A 26,499-nucleotide genomic window follows, 5' to 3' on the forward strand; every position below is an offset into this window, starting at 1 on the left:
ATGTAGTTTACTACGGGTAGCGGCACGCAGACATTTTGTATCGCATTTCATGTTGAAGTTGTTGACGCTTTGTTCTTTTTGCCTGCATATCCAAGTTATTTTGTTGCCTTTCCACAAGAAAATTCAACAAGATCATTTGAATGAAACGGAATTATTATTATTAGTAGTAGTATTAGTAGTATTAGTATTAGTAGTAGTAGTTATAGTGATAGATAGATAGATAGATAGATAGATAGATAGATAGATAGATAGATAGATAGATAGATAGATAGATAGATAGATAGATAGATAGATAGATAGATAGATAGATAGATAGATAGATAGATAGATAGATAGATAGATAGATAGATAGATAGATAGATAGATAGATAGATAGATAGATAGATAGATAGATAGATAGATAGATAGATAGATAGATAGATAGATAGATAGATAGATAGATAGATAGATAGATAGATAGATAGATAGCAAGTTTCGAGTTTTCCTTGAACTTGATGGCACCTATGATTTGCAGTTGTTTGTCTCTCTCCTAAGGTCTCCCGATGAGGTTTGGCTTCAGTTAGTAATTATCGGACAAGCTGATCATTAACGTCACAGCGTTGAGTAACATCCAGTCCTCCCGTTGTTTACCGAACACGTTGACTCCGGTGGCGCTGGGTGGGGGATGGTCTGTGGGGCGGGTAGGGGGCAATCATGGGCCGGCCTCTTTTATTTACGCAAGTTCTGCGTCACGGCAGGACTACGCGTCCAAAACAAACTCACAGAGCAAACACAGAGCGGATGGCCCAGTCTTTTACCCATCGGCCAACACGCTGGATTTTTGGCCGGACGGCGAAATGCGGCCTAGCAAAGCATCTCCTGTGTTTGATTTGCAGATGGAAGCAACGAGGGCACAGACACGCACCTTTGAACGATTGCGCCCGCTGAAATCATTTCTGACGTCCGCTTGCTAGGTTTAACGGGACTTCAATCGACGCTACGAGACAGCAAGCCTTGTGCTCTGGTGAAAAGTGGCCTTCTTGGCATCCACTCCCAGCACCAGTTGTTGTGGCCTGGTGTTCCATTGCATGGTCCTCAGAAATAGAAAGTCTTGTTCATTTTTGTCATCGTTACAGCTCTTGTCAAATGCGCAGGATGAAACTGTAGTTGTTCCCACTTCTGCTACCAACGATGAAGGCTGCAATCATTTCTGCCAAGGAAACCAAGAGCCATTGTTTTTGTTGTTTTGCGGGCCCGCCCGGTCAATCATCACATCCCATTTGTGACCCCAAGTGCAGCGTCTAGTTTTCAAGGCCTTGTGACTTTGCAAAACGTATGCAAAAGACCATCATGAGGATAGCAAATGTTCAAGTGGTTGGAATACTATGTGCACGCTGCTTCACCACGTCCAAAGATCAACTCGACGATTATGTGATGGCACGCAGCATCAGACTCTGAAAGATGCACGTACGTAGCCTTGGTGGCTTGTTTTTTGGGGGGAGGGAGGGAGGGAGGGGGGCGAGGGAGGCTGAGATAAGGCCAAACGAGCGCATCAGCGGGCAGAGTCAACAGATCAATGACTTTCATTACGCAATGTGACGCAGCCCCACCGCTGCATAAATAGCGGCGGCAGCAAACTGCGGCTTCGAAAGCTACAGAAAAAGAGAGCAAAATGCAAGCCGTGTCTTCACGTTCGACACGTTCCGCCCGGACCGGCGGACGACTTTTGGCCTCGCGACGAGACCTTCACAGCAGGAGAGAGGCAGCAAGCGCACGATTGCTCAGGTACCTTTTTGCTCGATCATCTTTTCAAATGGGACAATATTTGCAATTGGCTTCTTAAAACTAGGCCCAATATGAAAAAAAATTCCACTTACATTACTTTCATCTAATACTCGGTGATGTGTGCCATCCAACTTGAGGAAGGAAACATGTCTTCTTTCTTAAGCTGTTCCCTTCTTTTCCTTAAAACCAAAAGAAAGTGAGTCAATCCCTTTTTTTTGTGCAGCACGGCGGGCGTCCTCTTGAGCAGCAGAGAGTGGTCAGCAAAGCCCAGTTTGCTGGCCCAGCAAATGTGCGCAAGCACAAGCGCGGCGGCGCTTTCCAGCAGGAGCCACCTCGACGCCGCTTCGTCCTTGCAGGTGCGTGCACGTCTTACTCGGTCGGGCGGTCGCTCGGTCGGTCAGTCGCTCGGCCCTCTCTTAGAACAGTCGTAAAGACATCTCCATCGTGAGCATGCAGCACACAAAAGGGAGTGCAGAACTCCAGAACCTTGTTCGCTCCCAAATGTGAACGCAATGAGGCCTTTTGGAAACATTGGTGAATTTGATGAAGGGGCTAACAATGCACTGGTCCCGGCCGGCAGCAAGCGGAGCAGCTGACGCACGGCGCCCTGATCGGAAGGGCCACGTCGCTGGTCGCCGACGGCACCGGCACGCTCCTGTCGCAGAGCACCTTCGCGCTGGTCGACGCCCTCCACGGCTACGCTGAGGTGAGCGAGCGCGTGACCCAAGCCCTTTCCACTTTTGCGACATCTTGCGACAGACACCAAGCATTCTGCTGTTTTTGTTTCTCAGGCCGTGCACACGCGCATCGCTCTGCAAAGACGTTTCCTGATCTCGCTGGGGAAAGTCAGCGCGGCCGACGAGGACGCGCTTCAGCGGGCCATCTCTCAACAGAAGGCGCAGGTCACTTGAACTCTCCATCAGACATTTTGAGCGGGCAGCATCTCGCTGATTGCTCAAGTTACAATCGAGCACGCGGCAAACGTCTTGGATCAGACCGCCAAATCGCCTGCGGGCACGGGCGACACGCGGCCCTGCGCCTCGTCTGACCTTTGAATGGCCGGCGTCTGTGACAGGTCAGCCAGCATCTGGACCAATGCAAACGCTTCGAGAGCACCTGGATCAAGGCCGTCGACTTGTGCCAAATGACGGCGGAGGCAGCGAGCGCGTCCGGTAAGCGACGGCGAGACGGGCGGCGCGGCGCGGCGCGGCGCGCACCAGACGCCGTCGGTGAGCCCACCGAGCCTGACGCCCAATGTCACCTGTCGTCCTCAGGGTCGGAGCAGGCCTCCGTCATCTTGACGGCCAACGTGCAGCTGGCGCGCTCGCACACCCAGCGAGCCCGCGAGGCGGCGGCGGCGGCGGACAAGAAGCTGGCCGAGACCAAAGTGGACGAGATCCAGAGGATGGCCGAGTACGCCTCCTCCCTGGAGGACGCTGACGAGCTGGAGATACACGAGGCCTACCTGAGAGAAGACTGAAGGGGACATTGTCAATCATTGTAACATTCTGAGGGAACTTGAGGAGTTTTGTTTAGACGCCACCTAGCGGCATCCCGGTGTCAAGAAACAAGGGTGCCAGATGAGACAGAAATGGTGCTTTGGCACCACCGCTTTGGTGTCATAGGAGCTCCGTTGAAGTGAGTTACGGCACTTTGACAAACAAATTACTTTCTGTGTCCACGGAAGTCATTCCTGGTTATGAAAGCTTATTTATTTGATTGATCGATTGGGAGCAAATTGACGGTCCAGGTCGTGAAATGTCCTCTTTGCGCTCATTTCTTGATGTAACATTGTGATATTATTTGGGGGGGCAGTGAAGCGCATTTGCTTTGAGTCCAGTTTGTCTTGCTTTTATTTATAATTGCTACTCTCGCTTTTTCTCACTTGTATGATTACAGTCAAGTGACGGCTCACCTTGTGTTTCAAGCACACATTTGTCAAAGTTTCATGTCTTTATCATAATGATAAGTGCTTTTATTTCGATGGATTGCATTGCATTGCATTGGCCGACACTCATCTGGAAATGAGAAATAAAAGATGTTTTCAACACATGGCCTTTTCATTTGAATTGCACAGAAGGCATCGACCAACAGAGAGCGTTTGAAGAACAACAAGATGGTGCTGATTCTGATTTTATTCTGTCACTACACACAAGACATGAGGCAACATTGAGAACATGGACACACAATCAGAATAGTGCAGCCGTGAAACCAGACGGGCTCAGACGAGTCCATTCAAATGTTGCACTTTGGATTTGATGAGCAGCTTTTCGTCTTTTCTGAAGAAATGAACAAAAGGTGACTTGCGGACGACCGTTCCCTTTTACGTCTCGGAAAGCCGCCAACAGCGGCGCCCGCGGCGGCGCCCGCGGCGACAACCTACAAGCTGGCTTTCCCGCCTAGCACGCCTGCAGAGCGCGTACGACTTGAGCACCTTAAAGAACATCTCATCCCTGAGGCCGTAGACCAAAGGGCTCAGGCAGCGCGGGGTGAGAATCAACACCACGTAGTTGAAGGTGCGGATGTACTGGAACAAGGTGTTGTTCTGGCCCTCGATGGCCTTCTCCGCCATGGGGACCAGCAGGTACAAGAGGCACAGGAGCAGCTGAAAGGCGTGAAGGCTCACCGTGCCCAGACCTTTCCGGGACGCCGCCCGGTCCCCGGCCGACGCCGCGTTGGCCGCCTTCGTGATGCGCACGTAGCAGAAGACGATGACGCCGGCCATGACCATGAAGTACAGGAGAAACATGGCCGACCTCAGATAGTTGTGCCACGGGTACGCTTCTAGGTTTTGAGCGCTGCACCTGAGCTCCTCCGCAAAGTTGCGCCGGATCACCGACGGGAGGATGGCCGTGAAGAACACCGCGCAAGGTACGGAGCTCACGGCGCCGATGAGCGCCACGGCGCCCAGGGCTCGCCGGCCGGAGCACAGGTCGGCGTGCCGCAGGGGCACGCACACGGCCACGTAGCGTTCCAGGGTCATGGCGGTCAAGGTGCACGCCGTGGCCATGTTGGAGATGGCCAGGAAGAAGTAGATGAGCAGGCACAGCCGCAGATCGGTGGCCACGTCAAAGAAGTAGAAGAGGAGCAGCAGGTTGCTCACCAGCAGGAACCAGCAGTCGTTGAGCAGCATGTTGCCGAACAGGATGTAGCGCGTGGACGACGTAAACTGCTCCTTGGAGAACAAAGCCACCAGCTGGAAGACGTTGATGGCGAGGAAGACGGCCATCAGAACTTGGATAAAGTTTATGATGCTGTTGAAGTTAGACTTGGCTTGAAGGTCAACCCTCCCCACCAGCGAGCTGTTGCCGGCCATTCGACAAAGCGGAAACAACTTGGGAACGGACGGGCAAAGTCGCCGGCAAAGTCGCCGGCCAAGTCGCCGGCAAAGTCGCCAGCAACGTCCCCAGCGGTGCTGCTTGCTTTGCAGGGAGGGCCGCCCAATTTGTAGCCCCTTCTCCCATCCGTCATCACCAATAAATGCACGCCGCGGCAACCATGGTGACCCGGGGGCGTAGCCATTCCCTCTGTCTGTGTGTGTGTGCGTGTGTGTGTGCGTGTGTGTGTGTGCGCGTGTGTGTGTGTGCGCGTGTGTGTGTGTGTGTGTGCATGAGCGCGCGCGTGTTACTGCCCCTTCCCATAGTGACCGACAAACTTTTGATCTTCAGTTGAGGAAAGACATGATGACGGTAAAGCAAATGGAGAAATGTGGAAGACAAACCACCAACACATAAACAAGACGTCCATATGATATGGAGCCCCACTGCATGGGTCCAAAGAAAGAAGACATTTTTTTCGATGACTACCCAAGCTGTAACCGCGTATACCGTTCAGCCCCAAAAGCCAGCTTCGCTGAGCATCGTGAAACTCGGTAGACATGCCAATCAAGACCAAAAGTCTCTTCAATAAAATTGCTGTCATTTAGGTGGACGCAACCGGATTCCCGTTGGACTTTTGGAGTGGATTCTTCTTGGATGCCAGTCCAAACAGGCCAACAATGTTTTGTTGGATGGCATTTAGTTAGCAGGTCCACCTGTTTGTTTGAAGAATTTGCCCACGTGGCGTGGCGTCTCCTGGGGCAGCACTTCAACAAGCAGGACAGGACGACGCACTTAAGTCATTTTGTCCATGTCACTCATCTCCCAAGATCACACAGTCCCTGTGAAACTCGTTAAATGGAAAGACATCATTCATTATTCAAAGTGTTTGGGAAAAAGGTTGTTGTGCAAAATGTTGGCCATCACGGGATGCAATTAGGCAGCTCCACTAAAATGGTTGTTGTTGTTTTCAAGTGTCATCATGTGTTTTTGTATCCAAGGACGCCGTCCGGCGACATTGTCCTGGGTGTTGATGATCAAGTCCAATGAAACTAATGAGCAGCAGCATTTATTATTCATAAGTTGTTGTTTGCCCACGACATGGTCACGATGTCATACGACCTTTCTTTTTATTCTCTTTTCCAAATACATAAGGCCAGGTAGCCCTTGCTTTTGTCACGGGTTACATTTTAATTCACTTTTCAGCCACTCGGAAAACAAAAAGGCCTTTTCCAAACTTGATGCCAAAGTAAACACGTCCTTTTTGGGGCCGGCCGGCCGGCCTGCCATCGGATGCCAGGTGGGTGGAGCTTCAAGCCGGAAGTGACGAAGCCGGATGGGGACGTTGACTGAGGTCGGACCAACATGGCCGCGCTCGGGCGAGGAGCAGCCTTCCTCCGTTTGCTCCGGTACGTCCTGTTTCCTAGGAATTTCATTCAACATTTCGCCCGAATAAGGACACCCACCACTCGTAGATATAACGCCATGTTTGTACAAAGAAGAGCAATTTTGATGAGCTTCGACCGGCCGGAAAGGAAACCTCAAGACGTTGCAATGCACCTGCGATGACGCAATAGAATAGGTGCTAGCTCCATAAAGGCCGCCGCGCCCGGGAATCATTTGGTGATCTAACCCCCCAATTCCATAACCAAGCAGGGAGGCAACGGCTCCCATTTTTATAGTCTTCGGTATGACCCGGCTGGCCGGCCGGGGATTGAACCCACAGCCTTCCAGTCTCAGGGCGGACACTCACTCTACCACTAGGCCACTGAGCTGAGAATACTGTCACATGAAGTCCCACCAAGTTCAACTTAGGAGCAACTCATCAGAATTCATTGAACCTGCTCATTTTGCCACCTGTGTATGCTGAATTGTTTGTTTCATGGAGTGTGCAATTCTCCAGAGAAGCTGCTTCAAGCTGTTGCCATCAATAAAGAAAGGCAAAGAATTTCAGAAAGGTCATCTCACTTCAACGCAAGGCAAAACAAAACAATCATTGATGCAGTGCTAGTTATAAGTAGCCTTTCAGCAACCCGTGTCAACAGACGACATAACAATGCTAACATGCGTATGTTCTTTATGCTCTGTGGGAAAGGACTAATACTGCTGCAGCTCATCTTATTTGTTCATTCTCTTGTGGCTGTTTGCAGGAGCAACGCTCAGGTGCTGCGGAGGCACGGCAAAACAGCGGTTGGCAGCTTGGCAAGCTGGAGGAGCGCGGCGATGTCTGCGGCGGCGGCAGCGGCCACAGGTGCTGGGCTGTGCGCCGTCCCCTTCACTCAAGTAAGCGCGACGGCTGCGCTTTGACTACGTCGCCATTTGCCCTTTCCTGGCCGTCCGTCCGTCATTTGTGTAGGCTGGCATCGGGGCGGGCGCTTCATTTCTGGGAAACTGTTTCTAGTCACTTTCTAGGGAGGTTTTCCACTGTTGCTTTCCGACAACCGAATGGAAACGTATCTCTGCCAGCCAACTGTTCCCTGGCAAGAGCCAACTCTCACGTGGATTCCTTCTCGTCTACTCCCGTCAAATTGCGTGCATTCCCGTGGAATGTTTCAAACTCGATTTGTTTCCGGTGTCGGGGCAGATTCCGAACCTCTCCCACGAGTCTCTGATCAGACGAGCGGCCTCGCTGGTGACGGACAGTTCCAGCACGTTCCTCTCGCAGAGCACTTTGGCCCTCGTAGATGCCATCGCTGAGTATTCAAAGGTGACTTTGAAGTGACCCGCGAGACGTTGGTCCGCAGCGAGTCTCAACGGTGGCCTTTTTCTTCTCTGTGCAGGCGGTGCACACGCTGGTAGCGCTCCAAAAGCACTACTTGGCCTCTGTGGGGAGTCTGAGCCAAACGGAGGAAGAAGACATCTGGCAGGTGATGATTGGCCAGCGAGCCAAGGTGAGTCACGGCCGCCGGTACGGCGCCACGGCGCTAGTCGTCACGTATTTCCGTCCGTCCCTGCGTGACAGGTCAGCGACAGACAAGAGGAGTGGCAGCGTTTCGAGGCGGTGTGGAGCGGCGCCCTCCGCTTGTGTGAAACGGCAGCTGAGGCGGCGTACACTTCAGGTGGGCAAATGCACGGACGGAGGAGATGTCACACGTGACCTGCAAAAAAGCACATGTCAAAGTTTCCTGCGAAAAAGCACACGCTTGCCTCGCTGACAACGTGCTGAAAAAGGCTTTGGAAATGCTGAGGGCTGCCTGCCACACAACGGCGTGAATTCGCTTCTTTACATTGCCGTAACACCGAGCTGCCACCAGGTGGCGCCAAAGGATTCGGAAAAACGCCACTCAGTTCAATCCCATCAGCCTTGTCGCTGACATGTCCCGAGATAGTAGTACTTTTCCTTAACTTGCATGGCAATTTGCTCTCATTTATTCGCCGCATATTCATATTTTATTTGAGTGGGAAAGAAAAACGGGATCAAAGAGGAAATAAAGTGCAACTATCCAGTGGACTTAGATCATTCACTCAGTACATACCCGTCCGTCCAAGTTCCAAACGAGTCCTGGCTCAAGACTGGGCACGCTGGGGCACTCTTCCCAGATGCACGTTTGTCACTTTGCCGAGCGTTGGTTCGCAGGGGCCGAGCACGCGTCCGTCACCATGCGGACCAACGTGGAGCTGGCTCGCTCCCAGGCCGAGGAGGCGCGCAAATTCTCCCGGGATGCCGACAAGAAGCTGGCGGAAGCCAAAGCCCTTGAAATCCAGGCCGACGCTCGGCGCGCCGCCGTCTCGGAGAAGGGCGAGGACGACGTGCCCGAAGCGTACCTCCGGGAGGACTGAGATGAGTTTGGCCTCATGGGCCAAATGGGAACGGCCTCGGTGGAAAGGAAAGAGCTTCCTCTTGGGACCCTTGCCTGAGTCTCTGCACTGTTTGTTGTACTATTATTGCAGGTTTGTCACTTTGCTGTGTTCCCTTCTTTTTGGAGAACTTTGAATAAAAGCATCACCAAATGTGAGCGTGCTCTGACTGGCCAAATCTCAACGAGGATTTGGTGGCGAGAAGCTGGACAAATGGCTGCCAGCAGAGGAAGCTAGCGCTAGTGCCAAATGAGCGCTTCTGCACGACAGCCTTTGTCGTCGTTTCTTTCAAGTCGGGAGCTAGCTCGCCGAAAATTCCCAAATGCTTCCTGAGGAAGTGTGAGAGAGCACATCCGTCGTGTCGTGTCGCGTCCGTCCGTCTCCCATACGCAAGCGTGACATTTGGCCTGGGTCAGCGAAGCCACTGTTGTGCTCGGGACCGCTTCCGAAAACCCTCGGCCGTCACCTTGTCTATTTTGCTTTGTGTGTGTTTGGGGGTTTCATTTTACGCCGGCAGTCACTCAGCAGCGGATTTGCTGGTCAATTAAGCGTGCTGACGCTCATTTCGCCCGTCGTCACCTCGCTGCCCGCTGCCGGAGTATGAGAAACTGAGGCCAGGGAAGGCTGGCTCGCATAAGCCGCAGGAACATTTCAGATCACACCAAATGTTGATTTTAATCAAATGCTTCCCAGGAGAATCAGCACATGACCAGCGAAAAGGCTTTGGTCTTTTGTCTCCTGGTTGTTTGCTCCCAGAATGAACTTGCATCCACTTCCGCAGAAATGAAGGCATTTTTTTCTCTTGCCGGTTACGTGCTTCCTCCCCCCCTCAAATATCCCTGTTGTCAAAACTTGGCCAGCCACTATTTGTCAAACACTTTACACCAATAAAAGCAGCTAGTTGTTGTTTAAGTTGCAAGACGGGCTGAAAAAATTCCCAAGTTGTCAACCATTTTTTGTTGGCAGGGTCAAAGGTTATTGCCACACATCATAACAAACGCGCAAACAAAGAACCATGGGCCCAATTGTTCAGCCGCCCGCAAAGCTGGAGTCGCAAACGATCGGCTGATATCATGCATGTTTGAGCTGCCTGCCGAGTTTTTGTTTTGTTATCACCTCGGAAAAACGGACCAGACACGCCTGGAAGAAATGCTTGACGTCTGACTGCAAATGTCCCTTGGGTTTGAGTTGACTTTTGGCACCGCCGAGGCCGAGAAGCCAGTACATGTTTTGAAACAGTAACGACTTCAAATTCAACTTTGGACCTTCCGCAGTGCCTTTGTTTCTCTTAAGTGAATGAATAGATGTCTCCTTCAAAGTGCTGACGGTGCAGTCTTGTCAGCCCGTGCCAAAGTGAATGATCATACTTTGTCCTTCAGGAAGCAATCTCCTGGACTCCATATTCACTTTCACTTGCTTGTTTAGCAACTCCTTTCCCCCCTTGCATGTTTCCTGACACCACTTGAAGGACTTAACCATTTTGATTTTGAAAATGTCCTCACCAATATTAGTTGAATCTTTTTATACCTTGATTGTAGTACAGTGCTGTTATGATGACTGTTGACTTGAGAAGGTAATATTGGTGTATTTTTCATCCCAGAGCTTTGATGGAGTGGAAGTACAAAAAGGTGGTATTTCATTTCCCACGCTCTAACGGTTTTTTAGTGATGTTGCGTTTTTGGTTTTGTTACTTGGAGTGGTACATTCCACTTTAGTTTCCAGGCGAGACGTTTTCCGTCCGAGTGGTACAGCCCACTTTTCTCGCGGAGGCAGGCAGGCAGGCAAGTAAGTCAGGCAGGCAGTCGGGCAGTCGGGCTGACGGGCTGAATTCCATCCCCAGTTGGGACGCGCGATGTCGAGCACACTCCGGCGCAGCCCAGCCCACGGAGCCATGGAGCCACTCTACCGACTTTTAGCAACGCTCCTCGTCGTTTACGGACCCGCCGGTGAGTCGCTGAGTTTCTTGATGGACTTGCACGAAGTTTGCTCTGTTTTCGAGCTCTCCTCCTTCCCCCCCACATCTGCTGCGAATGGCCGGCGAGTCGTGGCTGGCCATGCTCGCCTGCCTGCCTGGCTGCCTGCCTGGCTGCCTGCTCGTCGTTTGCTACTAGCTTGGTGGGCTTTGGAGCCCGCACTCAAAAGTCATCGAAACGAGGCAAAATGGCGATCAAAGACAAGCCGAACGATGAGTGGTGTGGGGCTGTTGACTTTGACGCGAAGAAGGTCGTAGCGGGCTCGTGTGGGCGCGCGAGAGGGGGCAGGCAGCGCAGTTTGCCCCGCTGCGGGCTGCCAAGTCTGGCTGGCGAAAAGGGGAGATGAAGGGCAGTCATCTCCTCAGTCTTCCACCCAACGTGCATGTGCTCTGTCATGTTCCTCATAAGTGTTTGCCTTTTCACCTCAAATCTAGCATTTTAGTTTTACCTCTTGTCATTTGGGGCGGGGGGCAAAGGGATGGGCTACAAGTCGGTAGCGAAATTCTGTTCCATTTTCCTCATATTTGAGGTTTTACCATTTTTGGGGTTACAAAAAAAGGTCAAATGACCCCGGTTGACTCGAAGCGCCTGTGCCTAAAGCCAAACTGTGGAGGAGTTTCCACTTTCTGGACCTAGATTTGACACCTCCATAAGTTGAGGTATTTTGTTGCAGCATAGTTGCATGAGTGAACTTTTTGGAAAGACACGAACAAACAAATTCAACAGTCCAAACAAGATTACCACGACCTGATGATGATGATATTTGTTTATTTATTCTTTCTTCATCACTCTTATTATTCATTGTTTGTGCCTTCTTGTTTTTATTTTGTGTTGTTTACTTGTATGTAGTATATCGTGCACCGTGGGATAGTGGAAAGGTAACTTTGATTTCTTTGTGTGTCTTGGCATGTGAAGAGATTGACAGTAAAGCTGACTTTGACTTGACTTTGATGATGAAGAGGGTTTGTCAACGGTTACAGACAAAAATACCATTTTGGTAAGAACATTGTTTTTTTCTGATCCGGACGTTGGCGTGAGTCAAGAGGCAATCGGCGCTTTTGGGTGAGGCGGTGCGCATGCTAACTTGCGTTTGCCTGGTGCTAACGATGAAACTCTTCAAAGCATCGTTGCCGAATGACTTGAACGGAGGGAGCGTACGCGAGTGACGCAATACGGGAGAAGTCAAAAGTTCCTCTTTAATGTCGGTCGGTCTGCCAACAAGCGAATAAACAACAAAGACGAGAAGACGCAACATAGGACAAACGTATCAACTGCGTGCCTGCTCGCTGAGAGGCCCGGCCGGTCTCCAAAATGACCTTTCCAATCGCCCCTGAAAAGCTGGACCTTTGGCCTCGCAATACTATCGATTAGTTCACCCAATATCGTTTTCCAATATCCGTTTTGTGTCCTGTTATTTGAACATTTTCTACTCACTACACTTTTGAACATCAGCATTTGTCATCTTGTAGTCCTCTTTTGGTCTACAAAGTTCAAATCAGTCCTAATCTTTTCCCCCCCAATTTTGGTGTCTTCCACAACGACTTTAGAACTTCTCACCTATTTTGTTTGGTTCCTTACTCGTTTCACTTTGCCCTTCAAGACAAGTTCCAAAGTCATAATGAGGCATGAAGGTGGCGATCCAAGACGAGCCGATGGGAGGACAGTGTGTGAGGTGGATTGTGGAGATTGATGGCCTGGCCTGGCCTGGCCTGGCCTGGCCTGGCCTGGCCTGCCCTGGCCTGGGCTTGAGTGTGTTGTTTGTTTTGTGTGCACAAGGAGGAGGCAGTTTGGATTTTTGGGGGGGGAAGGCAGAAGGGTCACTCCAGGGGAGGCACTGCAGCCTCTCTGGGAGGATTGACCTGCAAGTTGGGCTGAATTCCAGCTGGAGAACAAACACCCCCCTCCTATACATTCCCTGTTGTCCTCTCCAAACTGGTGTAGTGCAGCCTTTTTTTTTCCATGCATGCATGTATCCTGGACCCACAACTATAGGAAACCATGTCATCTGGAGATCTCAGGTGAAAGAAACAAGATGGAGGCGGTAGTTTTGGTAGCGCAGCGCTGTTGGCACTTTACGCTTTCATTTTAAACACTTGTTTTGGTCGTCTGATTTTGCATTACTTTTGTAGTTTGCCACAATGCCACCATTTTCGTTAAGTCTATTTGTAATATTTGAACGTGGGCCGCCATCATTTTCTTGTCTTTTGTTTGGTGGCGGTCTCGCTCCTGATTAACAAGCGCGGAAGCGTTCTACATTTGCATCAATTAGCGGTGCCGCTGCGCTCGCCTCTTTGGAAAATCTATTTCTATCTTCAGCCTGTAATTTGGGTGGCTCCATTACTGCCACATTTTATTTATTTCCATGTGAATCACACCGCCCGCCCGAGGGAGGGGGCCACCGAAACCACCGCCAAAGTGAGGTCTTCAATTAAAGCCACCTCGCACGCACGCAGCCTTTTGCTCCACCTCGCCCCAATCCAGTCGACACCCCATCTTGAAAATGACAGCGGTGGGGGGCGACTTGGAAGCTAATCAGCAAAGTTGACTATGAAGCGTCCTTTTTTTTGTGTGACGGCGATGACATTTGTGGCCGAGATTTCCCAAAGCTAATGGACGGACGGGAAAGGCGCGTTAGATGGCCAGGACATTCCACACATTTTATGTCCCCGCCAATGCTAAATTGCAGCGTGACAGTAAACGTGCTCGACGTGTCGGTCACAGCTGGGGACTGCTTTTGCAAGTCGCGAGAAGAAATGAGCGCAAAGCAAACAGCGTGACGTTTGGACGGAACAGATGAAAAGGTCGGAACCGCATCGGGCATGCCATTGCAGCTGACGCCGTCTGTGGCTGCGACGTTCACCGCCGCCATTTGCCATGGGCAGATGAGCGCCGCCCCCGCCGCGCTTTACTGTGGCGCTTGTGAGCGGCCTTCTGTCGACTCCGCCCCTTTCGTTTCTTTCTTTTCTCTGACAGATGTGACCGTTAAGGCTCATCAGGGAAAAGTTCTCCCCGGCGGTCCATTCACGAGCTTCTCTTTGTGTGGGTGGGTGCGGCCGGAGGCAATAAATGAAGAGGCGCTATAATAATGTTGGTGATTTAGCGCTGGCTAAAAGTACTAGCCGAGATCCTGACTCCGCGGGTCACACAATGATAGATGATGTCACGGCTCTCATTGGCCCTTCTGTCATTCAATCAAGGGTCAACTTGCCAACTCACCTGGTCTAACCTCAGCCAGCCGGCGTGTTTGAAAATGTCTCGCCTGCAAGTTCTTCATCCGACTGGGAAGGGCAGAAAGTCAAAAGTTGAGTTGACGCAACGGAAAAGATGGACAACGGCAGCAGCGGCAGCAGCAGCAGCATCTTGTGTTGTGTCTAAACCTGGTCAGCTGCTGCCGCAAAAAGTATGTCAAATGTCCTGTGTCAAAGGAGTCTGTGTCCATTTGGGCCAAACGTTGACTGAGCAAACTTGACCTTTTCCTTCTGTCCCTCTCTTTGGCGTTTCTGCTGCCTGAATGGCTGCACACAAAAACTGAAAGAAAGTACGGCCGCACGGGTAGCCTTGTTTCTGCTGCACTGGGATTTGGGCCGTGTCACTTGATGGTGACTGGCTCAGCTCAGCTCAGGTCAGGTCAGGTCAGGTCAGGTGAGCAGCTGCCTAAACAGGCTGCCACCAAAATGGAACAGTCACTGTCTGTAACTTGCATTTTTCTGTTTGGCCGTTGTGTTTAGACGCAATGTGATGACTAGATGGACATGGGCTGGTGGAAAACTTGTGCGTAGACCGCTACCTACCTCCCTTTTTCCCAGCCGGCCAACTAAATGAAGTCAAGCGAAGTGGCCGGATGACGCCTGCGTGCGAGGCAATCGGGCCATCTTTGGACGGCGCTGTGAAATGTAACATGGGGCCATTTGTCTTTCCAACAAACCATTGGACAAAGCCGCCTCATCCTTACACTGGATGATGGGCTCAAAGAGCAGCGCGGGCCGGGCCGTGCCGGAAGGTGCCGGAAGGTGCCTCCTGCTGCTGCTGCTGCTGCTGCTGCTGCTGCAAGCAAGCAAGAGGAAATAACAAAGTTGTGCTGTCAAAATGGCCAAAGGCTCCCTCCGCATTGCGCTTGCTCTTTATCACAGGAACAAGTTGAGCCGTCGGCCCTTCCTGACAAAAAAAGTGCCAAACGTTGTACGCTGCCCACTGTTGCTTTGCTGCTGCTGCTGCTGCTGCTGCGGCTGCTGATGCTGATGCTTGCCGTCTTTGTTTGTTTGTTTCTGAAGCGTCCGTGGACAAGACACGGCCTACCACGGCAACATACTTGAAGGTGTACGTTTCAAAAACGGACGTGGTGGAAAGTGACAAGTACCTTATGAATGACGGTGCTCCTTTGCCATCGGGGCCTCGCGTCTTTCCTCGACAGAAATCGGAGCCCTCCCTCCGCCAAATGGTTTTTCCATGGTCTCCTTTTCCCTCCCCCGCTGCAAACGTCTTGCAGAAGAACGTTTGACAAAGAAAAAGGATGCCAGTTAACTGAGACTTTTCACGACGCGCTGCTTGGCGGATTGCGGATTGTCAGCGTCATTCATCTTTGGCAGAGCGGGGTGGGAAAAATGAAGGAGGAGAAAAAAAAAGCAGTGAACTCTCCCTGTTCGCGGGCAGGCTCCTGCGGCTCCTGCGGCCTCTCCTCGCTGGTTCCCGCTTTTCACATGACCTTCAATACATTTTTCGGGAGAAATGTGAGCAAGGAAACCTGCAAATGGTCCAAGAGCGAGCAAGGCACTTTTTGTTGGGCTCCTTACCGTCCTGCAGAAAGTAACCGGTCGAGTCACTTGTGTTTCCCGAGCGACGTCGCCCGCCGTCCCAAATCGTCAAGAACAAAGCTCAAATGGTCATTGTTGGAAATGTCAAGCATCGAAAATTGGAAAGACGCAATGCCCATCGGCTCAACCCTGCCCTGCCTGGAACTTTGGGGAAAGGCCGCGCGGAGCGTCGCCTCTGGTCCGGCGTGGCGTTATCGTAAAGCGTATTTGCGCAGGGCGACAAGAACCTTGGTGGAACGGACGGACCCCTTTCCTTCCTCGCATTGTGCCCAAGTGAGGCCAGACAAGTGGAGGGTGGCAAGCAGCCTTCTCCTTTTACAAAATGGAGCCTCGCCGGGGTTCCAGACCGCTGAACCAATAGATCTTGTGTGAGTGCGCCTCATTGGAAGCAGTTGACCCGCGCGTGGGTCCACGTTCGGAATCACAGCAGCCCGGCCGGCAATGGTAGCCCGCCGCGCCCCACCCCTTCCCTTCCCGCCTCGTTGTTGTGCCTCTGCGGCGAGGCCCCCCTTTTCAAAGTGAAGGGAAGCAGGAAGAGGCTGCGGCCGTGCTGGGCTGGGCCGGGCTGGGCCGGGACGTGTTGGCTTTCTTGGGCTGCTGTGGCTAGCGGCGGCAGCAGCAGCAGCAGCAGCAGCAGCTTAGCTCCCTGGAGGGAGGATTGCTGATGACTTTGGACACAAGCCACTGTTGTATGCGGCGCGGGAAGCTGAAAGGAAGCCCGGCTTTCGCGCTCTTTGGCTTGTTGAACACAGTCGGGATTGTTGTTGTTTTTATTTTGGGGGGGCAAACGGCAATGGCCTTTCATTCTAATCATCATGAGCGGACACCATGGCCCAGCCCCGCTTTGATTGTTGTCATGCTTGGACTGGACATGAAGCGCTGTCCTGTTCATGTTTCTGCTTTGCCTCCAGCCTACATTCTTGATTGGTGAGGTTTTGAAATCATTCCCTCGTGACCGCCTCCACACCATATTCCATTGCAGCAACAGGGACGTCTTTCGGCCGACCTAGCGGCGCGGCTTTCCGTCTGGAGGAGCCGGCCCAACGTTTGCGCTGCTTTGGCGGGCCGGGCCGCCAGGAGAAAGGTTTTGATTTAGCCTTTAGCGCCAGCTTGTCACGATTAGTGATGTCATGAGGCAAAGAAACAAATATTCAAGCACATGTGACCTCGCAGCCCACCATAAAAGCTTTTTGGACTCCGATGTCACACGTGCGGATGGCAAAGTCGTGCTGCAACGCTCCTCGTTGATCCCGCCCGCGCCGTCCATTTGTCAAGCTGCGTTTTGGCCAAGCAGTCGCTTGCCGGCACCGGCCCCGCCAACTTTCCTCCCCGGCTGTCTGTCGGCATCCCACGTTGAGGCCATCTGTCCGACCGCCCGACCCAAAGGTGGAGGCCCCCGCCCTGTGTTTATGACGCTCGGGCTAAAGCAAACGGCAGAGCAGGCTGCGCGCACGCCGGCTCCGGTTTCTCGCTGTCGGAAAGCCGACGCCCACGCCAAGTGCCGCAGTCAGTCAGTCACATGTGGCGCGGTCAGCTATCGGCCGTGTCATCGACAAATGTGTAGTACAGTCAGTCAGTCAGTCAAAAGTCCAGCGGTGTCATATTTTTTGGTGATGTCACAAAACTCAAGGAAGGCTGGACTTGGCAACGTGATGTCCACGTTAGCTTTTGGAGCTAGCTGCTCTAAAAATAGCAAAAGTAAGCTTCTCGGGCAGGAAGCCCCTCTTTCGAATCAAGGCGGGCGGGCGGGCGGGCGGGGAAGGGCGGGAGTCGTGAGGTCAAAAATCCCCTACTTGCATGTGGGCGGCTCCCACATCAAATGTTTTGAGTGGAAAAAAGAAATCAGGAAAGCCCGTGTGAGAGCACAGCTGGCAAGTTTACATCACAATTGAACATACACAGAGGCAAGATGTCCGCCTCACACACACGGGCCTTGTTTTGCTTTTGCTTCTGCGTATGTGTGTGTGAGATGAGGCAAATTACAGAGGACGCCACAGAGCGCAGGAGAGCCTGAGCCTCGCTCGCTCAAGAGCATGGCTGCGGCTAACCGCTGGCGTCGGTGCCAAGGACCCAAAATACCAGCCGGTGGGCCACTTTTATAGCTTGCACATCCGACATTCCCAAATAGTACCAACTCGGTCGGTCGGTCGGCCGTTGTAAACATGTCAACAAAGCTAAAATGGAGCCCGGTGTCGTTAAACATGTCAACAAAGCGAAAATGGAGCCCGGTGTTGTAAAAAAAAAAAAGAAAAAGCAAAAGCCGAGCGCATTAGCATGGATGAATGAAGAACGGGGGCAGGCGCCCGCTTTCTGGGGTCGGCCGATGATAAGAGCCTTTGTCACGAGATGGTTTGAAAGCTTGACGTCTCCCCGCAGGCGTCGGCGGCGACCTGGTGCTGGTCCCCGAGAAAGTGGACGCCGTGCTGGGCAAGAGGATCACGCTGGGCTGCCACATCAAGTTGGTGCCCAACATCACGCTCATCCAGAGCTCGTGGGAGCGGCAGATCGCTTCGGGCAGGGAGGTCCTGGCCGTGTACCACGTGGACCACGGCACGTACGTCGACCCCGAGTTTGCCGCCCGCGTGGCCTTTGTTCCCACCAGCACCAACCGAGCGGTCAACATCTCCCTGAGCGGCGTGACTCTGGAAGATGGGGGCGCGTACACCTGCAAGGTGTCCACTTTCCCGCTGGGGAACGGCCAGGCGACCACCCAACTCAACGTCTTAGGTGAGTGGCCCGCCTGCAAAATGGAACACAATGTGGACACACAAGCGCGGTGTTGTCACCCAGGCTAATCATTCAATTGTCGAACGAAAAATGGCCTCGCTTGTTTTCCGTGCCTGCGTGCGTGCGTGGGTGGGCGCGCGCGCTTCCTTTCGACCTGGGCAGAAAAGGTCAACATCAGAACGATGAACAATTTAAGAGTGTGTCAAAAGTGCACGCCAATGCTCCACTTGGCACAGGAGCTGAGCTGAGCGCTCAAGCCGCCCGGACGACGCGTGGCTTCCATCGGACGTATGACGCTCGCCATCGTCCAAATGCGTACGGAGGAGAGGCACCATGCAACGTGCGAACAATAGACGTTGCAGTTCTAGTGGAGCAACGACAAGAATCTGCGATGAGATGCAGACACGACCACCCCTCCCTCCCTCCCTCCCCCCTTGCAATGTGTGGCCAGCAATGCAGCTTTTTATTTTTTTAATGCCTATTCAGAAAAGTGAGAATTCAGCAGCGCATGGAGATTTGCTGACTCACGGAAAAGGCGGCGCGTAACTGCTCGACTGCACGCCGGCCAGTCGATCGGACGGCTTTTATGGCGAGACGTGCGAGAGCGTCCGCAAATGAATTCGGACGAAAAGAACTCACCTACTCGCTGTTGCCGAGACGAAACGCATCCGCATTTATGAGAATACAGAACCGTAGCCAAAGCAGGAGCAGGAGCGCTTCACATTCAAGATGGGGAAAGAGCTTTGATTTGCTCCCATTGGCAATTGCAAATGGATTGTCGAGCGCGCCGCCGCAAGAGCAACATTTGCAAGACGGCATGTATTTTGCCCACACGTTGCAGATCCCACTCCAGTAAGTCAATCCCGATGACGTTGGTGCTTTTTATGCACTGTCCCTTTGAATGAAAACAAACAATTGCAGCTTTTTATTCCAATCTGATTTAGCAAAGAAATGATAGGTTCATCGAATTTGCGGTCGGTGCGACGGCTCTTGATGTTGAGCACCAGCATGGAGCAGCTCCCATTTTTCGCCCCAGTCCATTTGTGAGCACGGGAGGGAGGGAGGGAGGGAGGGGCCAGAGAGAGGTTGACGACTGCGGCACAAGTGGTGCCTCCCTCCCTCCCTCCCTCCCCCCCTCTCGCCCTCCCTCCATCCCCCGCTGCCGCCCCGTTAGCTATTTTTAGAGAACGGGGTGCCGGGAGTTATTTTTGGAATTTGTAGCAGCGGCAGCTCCTGCTGGGGACGAAGGGAGCAGATGTCCCGAAGGTGATGGCCTTTTCTCGGGGAGGAGGTGCTTGCGCCCCCAAAGCACGCAGGCACACACGCACACACACTTACTTGGCCTTTGTGCAGCTGCCGGTGCTCTTTAAAAAGCCGGCCGGGTCCACACATGGAGCCAATGAGGTCATTTTGTCTCGATTTGTCCCCCTTGCCCGGTCTTAAGTCTTCCCTGGAGGTCCTTGGGTCGGCCGCCAGATATTCTGTCAATGACGCATTGGTCAATCGTTTCCTGGATGACACTGGCATGGGTTGTTTGTATTGGCGTGGCTTCAGACGCTCTCGCTGTACTTTAGCGTGCCAGTCCAACAAATGCGCAAAATGTCATTTGAGCCAAATGCTACACTTGATATTAGCCTCATCCTAGTTTGCATGTCTCACGTTGTCATGATGTGTCCATGTGGTCCAGTGGAGCCCAAGGCCTACGTGTCGGCCGGGCCCGACACCCTGCTGGAAGGCGAGGCCGAGTCGCTGGTGGCCACCTGCGTGGCCGAGCGCGGCCTTCCCGCCGCCGAGGTCTCCTGGGAGGCGGAGCTGAGCGGGCGCGTGGAGACGCGCCGGCGCGACGAGGCAGACGGCACGGCCAGCGTGCACCTGCGCTACTTGTGGACCCCCGGGAGCGCCGCCCAGGGCAAGAACCTCACCTGCGTGGTGCGCCACCCCACGCTGGAGACGGACTTTCGCATCGTCTACGTGCTCAATGTTCACTGTGAGTGCCCGAGTGGCGTGGTTTGAGCCCAGCCCACCGTCGTGCGTCCGGCCGGCCGGCCAGCGGGATTACGAAACGGACAGCGGGATTACACCGACGGACGGACGGACGGACGGACGGGGGAACCGATACGGTCGATTTGCGACCAGCTCCATAAATGTGAAGTCGGCTGACTCGGCGTCCTCTTTTTCTTGACTCGCTCGTTTGTTCCCCGGAGAAATCAAAATGGGCAAAATTGGATCTCCGACTCTGTTTGCTGTGTTTTATTACAGTCGCACGTAACCCGAAGGCCCCCCCCCCCGCCCATGATTTTTCCGGAGTTTATTAGTTGTGCAACCTTTTGCTGCAATTCTTCTCGGTTTCTGGCTGTGCCAAAGCTTTCTTTTGCTTCTTGTCACCTAATATAATGCCTGCTGTTTTGTTTTCTTTTTTCTTCCCCCCCCCCCCCCCCCCCCCCTTCTACAAATGCTTGTTGAGCGTGGACATTGTGCCAAATATGCTTTGGTCAGCAAAAGCCAGCCGTCACTGAAGCTGGCCTTTTGTTGCGCTTTGTTTTTCCCGCAGTTGCGCCGACGGTCCGCATGGAGGGCAACGAGCAAAACTGGTACGCCGGACAAGCCAACGTCACGTTGAGCTGCAACGCTCGGGCCAACCCGCCCGTCCGGGAGTATCGCTGGGCCAGGTGGGTTCACGCCGTTTGGGCAACTAAACAAAAAAGTTGAATGACTCACTCGCGTCCTCCCGTGATGTGAGAAGGAGGCTCACGGCCAAGTCTGATCCCTTCCGCCCGGCCCGCATGTAACGCTTTCTTGACCTTTTGGTAATGACGCCGTCAAAGCGGCTCGGCTTTTTGGCCAACGCCAAGCAGATGGCTGTTGTTGGTCATTGTTTACAGTTGAAGCTGTAACCTCCAAAGGTGGCCAAAAGTCGTCTTCCCCTCTCCCCCAGGTTGGACGGCCCCATGCCGGAGCGCGTCGCCGTCACGTCCAACAGGCTGGCCTTCACACGGCCGCTGACGCTGAACGACTCGGGCGTGTACCGCTGCCAAGCCACCAATGACATCGGCGCGGGCAGCCGGGACGTGTCCCTCTGGGTCCAAGGTAACCAATGACCCGCTTCTTTACTGAAAGGCTGTAGATAAAGCCTGAGACGCATCCACATCTGCGCATCAGGTCCGGGGCGTGGATCCTGAGAACGCTCCTTTTTGTTTTCATTCCTGCGTGGCTCCTTTGTAATCCCTCTCCAAACAAAGCAAGCGCTGACCCCCCCAAACATCCCCTCCCGCCCTCCCTCCCTCCGATGGCTCGGCTTGGCCGCGCCCCAAAAAAGCTGTCACGCTTCATCTGTTTGCAGGCCCGAGCCAAAGCGTCCAGGAAAGGCTCTGCGGGCCAATTATCTTGACTCTCGCTTCAAATCTTAAGACTCGGGGCAGGCAGGCAACCTCTGGCCTCCCCCGCCCCGCCCTCACCCCCCAAAAGAGAAGTTCTGCCCTCCCCTTCCTTCCTCTGCAAGCGAGCGAGCGAGCACATGCTCTTAAACTTTCAATTTGGGTCATTTTGACAGCAAGACGATGTCATTTTTTCACCTCATTGAACATGAGCCAAAACAAAATGCTCAACTGGATTTGGACCTTTTTGTTTTTTTCCCGCAGAACCCCCTTCCACCACAGCGGCGACCGCCACCACCACCAGCCCGCCCGGCGGCGGCGCGGCCAGCACGGCGCGCTCCCCGTTGACCTCGCCCACGCTGGCCCCCGCGCGGGACAACGAGACGCTGGGCCTGGTGGCGGGCGGCGCGGCGGGCGGCGCGCTGGTCCTGATCCTGGCTGTGCTGGCCGTCTGCTTCTCGTTGCTGCGCAAGCGGCGCACCTTCCGGGGCGACTACTACACCAAGCAGTACCTGGGCCCGTCGGACGTGCAGAAGGAGACGCAGGTGGACGTCCTGCAGCCGCACGAGGTTTACGGAGACAAAGGCAGCCAGGAGTTCAAGTCCAAACTGTGCGGCGACGTCATCTGCGACGGCGACGTCTGGGCCGAGCCGGACCTCGCCTATTGCCCCGACGACTACCAGCAGACGCGGCACCCGCACGGGCTCAGCAACGGCTCGCCGTACCTCCCGGACGGCGACGGCGACTACGTGGCGCACCAGGACGGGTCGGTCATCTCGCGGCGGGAGTGGTACGTCTGAGTTCAAGCCCTTCACCTCGACGCATTGACCTCTTGGAAGCTCTCGCCGTCGAGTGACAAAAGGCGCGAGGCTTTCCGACACACTACTGAGATGACTGACTGACTGGCTGGCCTTGGCTGGCCGGCCTTGGCAGATGTCAAAGACGCACGCGCACACACCTGCTGGAGGAGCGCCTCCGTTTACCAAAGCTTGCTTCACATTGGCAAAGGCCAAAGCAAATGGGATGGATGGAACCCGCAAGCAAGCAAGCTGAGTGACAAACTTTGCATGTCCAGGAAACGCTCGGAAAAAGCTCAACCAGAAATATCGGGACAAATCTTTGCGGTCCTCCCAGGGACATCAGGATGCCTCACCAGGAAAATCGAAAAGAAATAGTTTGGCTGGAGGAGGAGGAGGAGGAGGACGTCTTTGTGGAGACATTGTTAGACTCTGACATCAGCTGAGAAAAAGTGCAAGAAAGTGGAGAGGGGAAGACACGTTCCCCAGAAAGAGGAGGAGACTCGGGCCGGCCGGGCCTGTGTCGCAACGGCGCTTCGGCAAAGCGCTGACATCATCGCTAACTTGCACTTTTTTCCTCTCTGCCCTCCAAGAGGAAGCGTGCAAGCCTGGCGGGCGGGCGAGAGCCTCGGCCTCCGCTTTGGCCAAAGCAAATCCGGCCGTCCAGAGTCCAGATGCCTTGGGATGATTGATGGCATCTTTCCAAAAAGAAAAGACGTGTCACACATGTCACCTTCAGCTCCAAAATGTGATTATTTTTGGGGGGGGGGGGGGGGGGGAAATGCATTGCCCTGTGTCTCCACCTCTTTGGGGGTTTTGTGCTGCTGCTTGTGGGCGCATCCCGTCCCCGCCCTCGCTGAGAATAAACCTCTTTAATGTCTCACAGAGAAGCCTGCAGGGGGGCGCGGCGGAGGCGGCCCGCAACTCCCTGGCTAAATGGCGCCTTCTCCACACATCTGCAAAACAAATCCACCTTTTGCGTTTAGGAGGCAAGACAGAAGAAGTTGGGCTTTTGGAAAAGTCTTTTTGCAAGCACTCATCAAGGGTCCAAAGTACTGTTTCAGTTGATCACAAAAGTGTTTTTTTTTCCCCATGTTGGCAGATCCTTCTTTTTTTTTTTTTTTTTTCTCTTCCCCATGATGAATGCAAAACTTTCTGGATTTCAGGAAGGAGCGTTTGTACGTGGAGCACTTTGCTCAAGCACAAGCGTCTTCTTCACCTCATCGACCATTTTGTCGGTTCGCGTTAGCTTCGGCCGTTTGGGTGCCTTACTTTGTCTCTGAGATTTCAAGACGCGACAAAAGCTTGTTTGTCTTGCTCGTTTTCAATGGGACGCGTCCAACTCGTTACGTTAGCGAGCCAAAATTGGGAAATATTGTCTTGTACATACATTTTTGAATTGTTGAAAAATGTTTCTTTTTTTTCTACCTTTTGTAGCGACTGCTGGCGCTGTCCCGCGAAGCGCCGATGAATGAATGAATGAACAAGGCTTTGATTTTGTTTGCAATAAAAGTTTGTGACTTTAGCGCGCGTCACCGCGTGTTTGCTCGTGGCTCACTCGAGGCTTTCAAGAGTTGCGACTGGAGTGCTCCGTTTATCCTCTGGAGTGAGCGAGTGGCCGTTGTTGACTCGGTCGAGCGCCCGTCACTCATCTTCTTGCTGCGTCCATTGTGGCTGGGATTGAACAGGCTTTACCACCATTAGCGCTCCACTCAAACACTTGAGGGCTTAGGCCACGTGGATTTCTTTACAAAAGACGCTTCAAGACGCCCTTTGACTCACCCTCAAGATGCACGGAGAAGGAAAGAAAGAAAACACCAAGGGAGCCAGCCAGCCAGCCTGTGGGCTTTTTCTTTTCAATGGCGTCTGTAACCTGTTTTTGCCTGAGCCCCCTTTTTTGTCGTCACCTGTGACCATGCTGGCTAAATGAAGCGTTTCATCTTGGTCATGGTGGCTGATGCTTTTTTTTTGGGGGTCCTGCCTGGATGACGGCAGAGCACGGCCACCTACACGCCGCCCCCGCTTTTATTACTCACAATGGGATTTGAAAAAACTCGTGAGCCATTTAAAACTATTTCGGGGGCTTTTTTTTTCCACCTCAATGTTGTGTGAAGCTTTCCAGAAATGTTCTCAAGAATAATCTAGGAAATGGACTTCTTTGACTTTTCCCCTTTAGTTTCAAGATTGAAATGTATTGACCCCATGCAACCTTTTCCCCAGGTGTGCACCTGGATGCCAAGTGACCACCCAGCGCTAGGTGTCCGCAAACATGGCAAGCTTTTAAGAGAAAGGACGCGTCTCTGCAATGCGGCGGTCCCTAATCCGGCCGGCCGACCGGGCCCTCCCTAAATGGCCGCCGCCTTTAACCGCCCCCGTTGGTTCGCCCTGCCTGCTATCAAAGGCGTACGTGTTGTTTAGTGAAGTGAGTCCTCTGCCTCCCCCCCAGATTAGAAGGGGAAAGCTGATACTTGATCCCCAGTGGCATGCGGGTCCGATAACACCCTACTGAGCCGTCACTTTGCTAACCCGCGGTTAATCCATCGGCGCTAACGCCTGGCGCGTCCCAATCCGTCAGCAAAGGTTCGGTCATGGCAACTGCCGACTTTCTTCAAGAGCTTTCGGCCATCTCAACAATCTCTTTGGGTGCCTTTCTGACAATCCTCACCATTGGGATTGGGCAAACCAATCGATTCCCCCTCTTTGAGCGCAATTTCGATGCCATCAGCGGCTCAAAGTGCGCCTTCCTTCCTTCCTTCCTTCCTTCCTTCCTTCCTTCCTTCCTTCCTTCCTTCCTTCCTTCCTTCCTTCCTTCCGTCCGTCCCTCCGTCCCTCCGTCCGTCCGTCCTTCCGTCCTTCCTTCCGTCCTTCCTTCCTTCCTTCCTGTGTTCGTGTTGACACGAAGCTGCTTTTGACCTTGTTAAAGGCAGCAGCCGCCGTCGTCCGTGCCAGGCGGCAACACGGACAAAAGGACGAGAGGAGCGTTGCGGCCGGCGGCGGGTCACCGGACCGGACGGGAAGGGGGAGGCCCGGCGGGGAGCTCGACGGGCCGCCTTTAAAGTCGAGCAGCGTGAAGTCTTAATTAGTGAGGCTCCAAGCTGGCGTCACGCTGCCACGGGCAAGAATTGGACGAGGAAGAGAAGGACGGCGAGCTGAAGACAAAACAAAGGAGGCTGTTGACGCTTGATTAAGTGGTCAGATGAAAGGCCTGATCCTGTTGTGCGCTCGGCAAATTGCCTCACCTTTTTGTCCCACCTGATCCATCCCTCCCGCCGCTTTACACTTTGACGCACGCTCAGGTTGATTGGTGCTAATGATGGTACTGACGTGCCAACGGATCCGAAACGGGGTGGAGGGGGCCGCGCAAGTCAGGATCTTGACAAAATGGCCTTAAACGCAAAGTTGAATCCAGGACCACGGTGAGCGTGGGCCTTGTTTTTTGCCCCAAAAAGCGGTGCGGTGGGGTGGGTCCATGGATTGCCTGTGCATCTGCTCTCCTTTTCAATCCAAAACACCATTGTCTGAAGGAAAGAACTGACAAATGTCTCTCGCTTGTTGTTTTCCTCTTAATTCCAGCTGGCTTCTTCAACGTGGAGCCCGCCCGGCTGACAGCGTGGAGATTTACTCGCCCGTTTGGATTCCTGCCTTTATTTTTCCGACTGCATCTGGAAAAGGGCCCTTTCCAAAACACGGAGTGACGCTTTCGAGACGACGAGAGGGAGATTTATTCACTGAAGCTAATCTACAGGTTAGCTTGGCACAACTGGACTTCCTGCTTCTCTGCGTGTGTGTGATGTCACTGATTTACGTGTCGGAGCGGTTCCATTTTCAGGGCTCCAAATGTCAATTCTCCTGTTTCCAAAGCTTAGGCTAAGCTACTTTCCAGTCTTTTGATTGGTTCCGAGCGGGGTGCCCTCATGCGACCGCCACCGCTTGCAAAA

At 53.2% G+C, this 26,499-nt stretch overlaps 4 protein-coding genes across 4 annotated transcripts; 3 read left to right on the top strand and 1 right to left on the bottom strand.

The window, feature by feature from the left end:
- Positions 1-1,574: 1,574 nt before the first annotated feature.
- On the top strand, positions 1,575-3,814 carry LOC133155616 (diablo homolog, mitochondrial-like). Its single transcript, XM_061281076.1, has 6 exons — positions 1,575-1,764; positions 1,988-2,120; positions 2,345-2,470; positions 2,556-2,666; positions 2,840-2,936; positions 3,039-3,814. The coding sequence occupies exons 1-6, from the start codon at positions 1,652-1,654 to the stop codon at positions 3,242-3,244; spliced, it is 786 nt and encodes a 261-aa protein (XP_061137060.1). The 5' UTR covers positions 1,575-1,651; the 3' UTR covers positions 3,245-3,814.
- Positions 3,815-4,087: 273 nt separating this feature from the next.
- On the bottom strand, positions 4,088-5,080 carry LOC133155322 (odorant receptor 131-2-like). Its single transcript, XM_061280543.1, has one exon. It carries the CDS (start codon positions 5,078-5,080, stop codon positions 4,088-4,090), a length of 993 nt encoding a protein of 330 aa, XP_061136527.1.
- Positions 5,081-6,372: 1,292 nt separating this feature from the next.
- Positions 6,373-9,037, top strand: LOC133156017 (diablo IAP-binding mitochondrial protein-like). Its single transcript, XM_061281748.1, has 6 exons — positions 6,373-6,490; positions 7,232-7,364; positions 7,666-7,788; positions 7,862-7,972; positions 8,044-8,140; positions 8,659-9,037. The coding sequence occupies exons 1-6, from the start codon at positions 6,447-6,449 to the stop codon at positions 8,859-8,861; spliced, it is 711 nt and encodes a 236-aa protein (XP_061137732.1). The 5' UTR covers positions 6,373-6,446; the 3' UTR covers positions 8,862-9,037.
- A 1,307-nt stretch (positions 9,038-10,344) lies between these two features.
- LOC133156061 (nectin-3-like protein) lies at positions 10,345-24,086 on the top strand. The gene is made up of 6 exons (XM_061281809.1): positions 10,345-10,825; positions 18,040-18,390; positions 20,078-20,377; positions 20,942-21,059; positions 21,326-21,477; positions 22,029-24,086. The coding sequence occupies exons 1-6, from the start codon at positions 10,732-10,734 to the stop codon at positions 22,562-22,564; spliced, it is 1,551 nt and encodes a 516-aa protein (XP_061137793.1). The 5' UTR covers positions 10,345-10,731; the 3' UTR covers positions 22,565-24,086.
- The last annotated feature ends 2,413 nt before the right edge of the window (positions 24,087-26,499 follow it).

This window comes from Syngnathus typhle, linkage group LG6, assembly GCF_033458585.1.
Source record: "Syngnathus typhle isolate RoL2023-S1 ecotype Sweden linkage group LG6, RoL_Styp_1.0, whole genome shotgun sequence".
NCBI lineage: Eukaryota > Metazoa > Chordata > Actinopteri > Syngnathiformes > Syngnathidae > Syngnathus > Syngnathus typhle.

What these genes read in the sequence shown, in the direction of transcription:
- LOC133156061 (XM_061281809.1), top strand. Translation starts at nt 10,732, where the DNA reads ATGTCGAGCACACTCCGGCGCAGCCCAGCCCACGGAGCCATGGAGCCA. An exon ending in CGTCGTTTACGGACCCGCCG is followed by an intron (nt 10,826 to 18,039) that starts GTGAGTCGCTGA and finishes GTCTCCCCGCAG; the next exon opens with GCGTCGGCGGCGACCTGGTG. An exon ending in CTACGTGCTCAATGTTCACT is followed by an intron (nt 20,378 to 20,941) that starts GTGAGTGCCCGA and finishes TTTTTCCCGCAG; the next exon opens with TTGCGCCGACGGTCCGCATG.
- LOC133155616 (XM_061281076.1), top strand. Translation starts at nt 1,652, where the DNA reads ATGCAAGCCGTGTCTTCACGTTCGACACGTTCCGCCCGGACCGGCGGA. An exon ending in ACGCCGCTTCGTCCTTGCAG is followed by an intron (nt 2,121 to 2,344) that starts GTGCGTGCACGT and finishes CCCGGCCGGCAG; the next exon opens with CAAGCGGAGCAGCTGACGCA. An exon ending in TCTCTCAACAGAAGGCGCAG is followed by an intron (nt 2,667 to 2,839) that starts GTCACTTGAACT and finishes CGTCTGTGACAG; the next exon opens with GTCAGCCAGCATCTGGACCA.
- LOC133155322 (XM_061280543.1), bottom strand. Translation starts at nt 5,080, where the DNA reads ATGGCCGGCAACAGCTCGCTGGTGGGGAGGGTTGACCTTCAAGCCAAG.
- LOC133156017 (XM_061281748.1), top strand. Translation starts at nt 6,447, where the DNA reads ATGGCCGCGCTCGGGCGAGGAGCAGCCTTCCTCCGTTTGCTCCG. An exon ending in GCGCCGTCCCCTTCACTCAA is followed by an intron (nt 7,365 to 7,665) that starts GTAAGCGCGACG and finishes GTGTCGGGGCAG; the next exon opens with ATTCCGAACCTCTCCCACGA. An exon ending in TGATTGGCCAGCGAGCCAAG is followed by an intron (nt 7,973 to 8,043) that starts GTGAGTCACGGC and finishes CCTGCGTGACAG; the next exon opens with GTCAGCGACAGACAAGAGGA.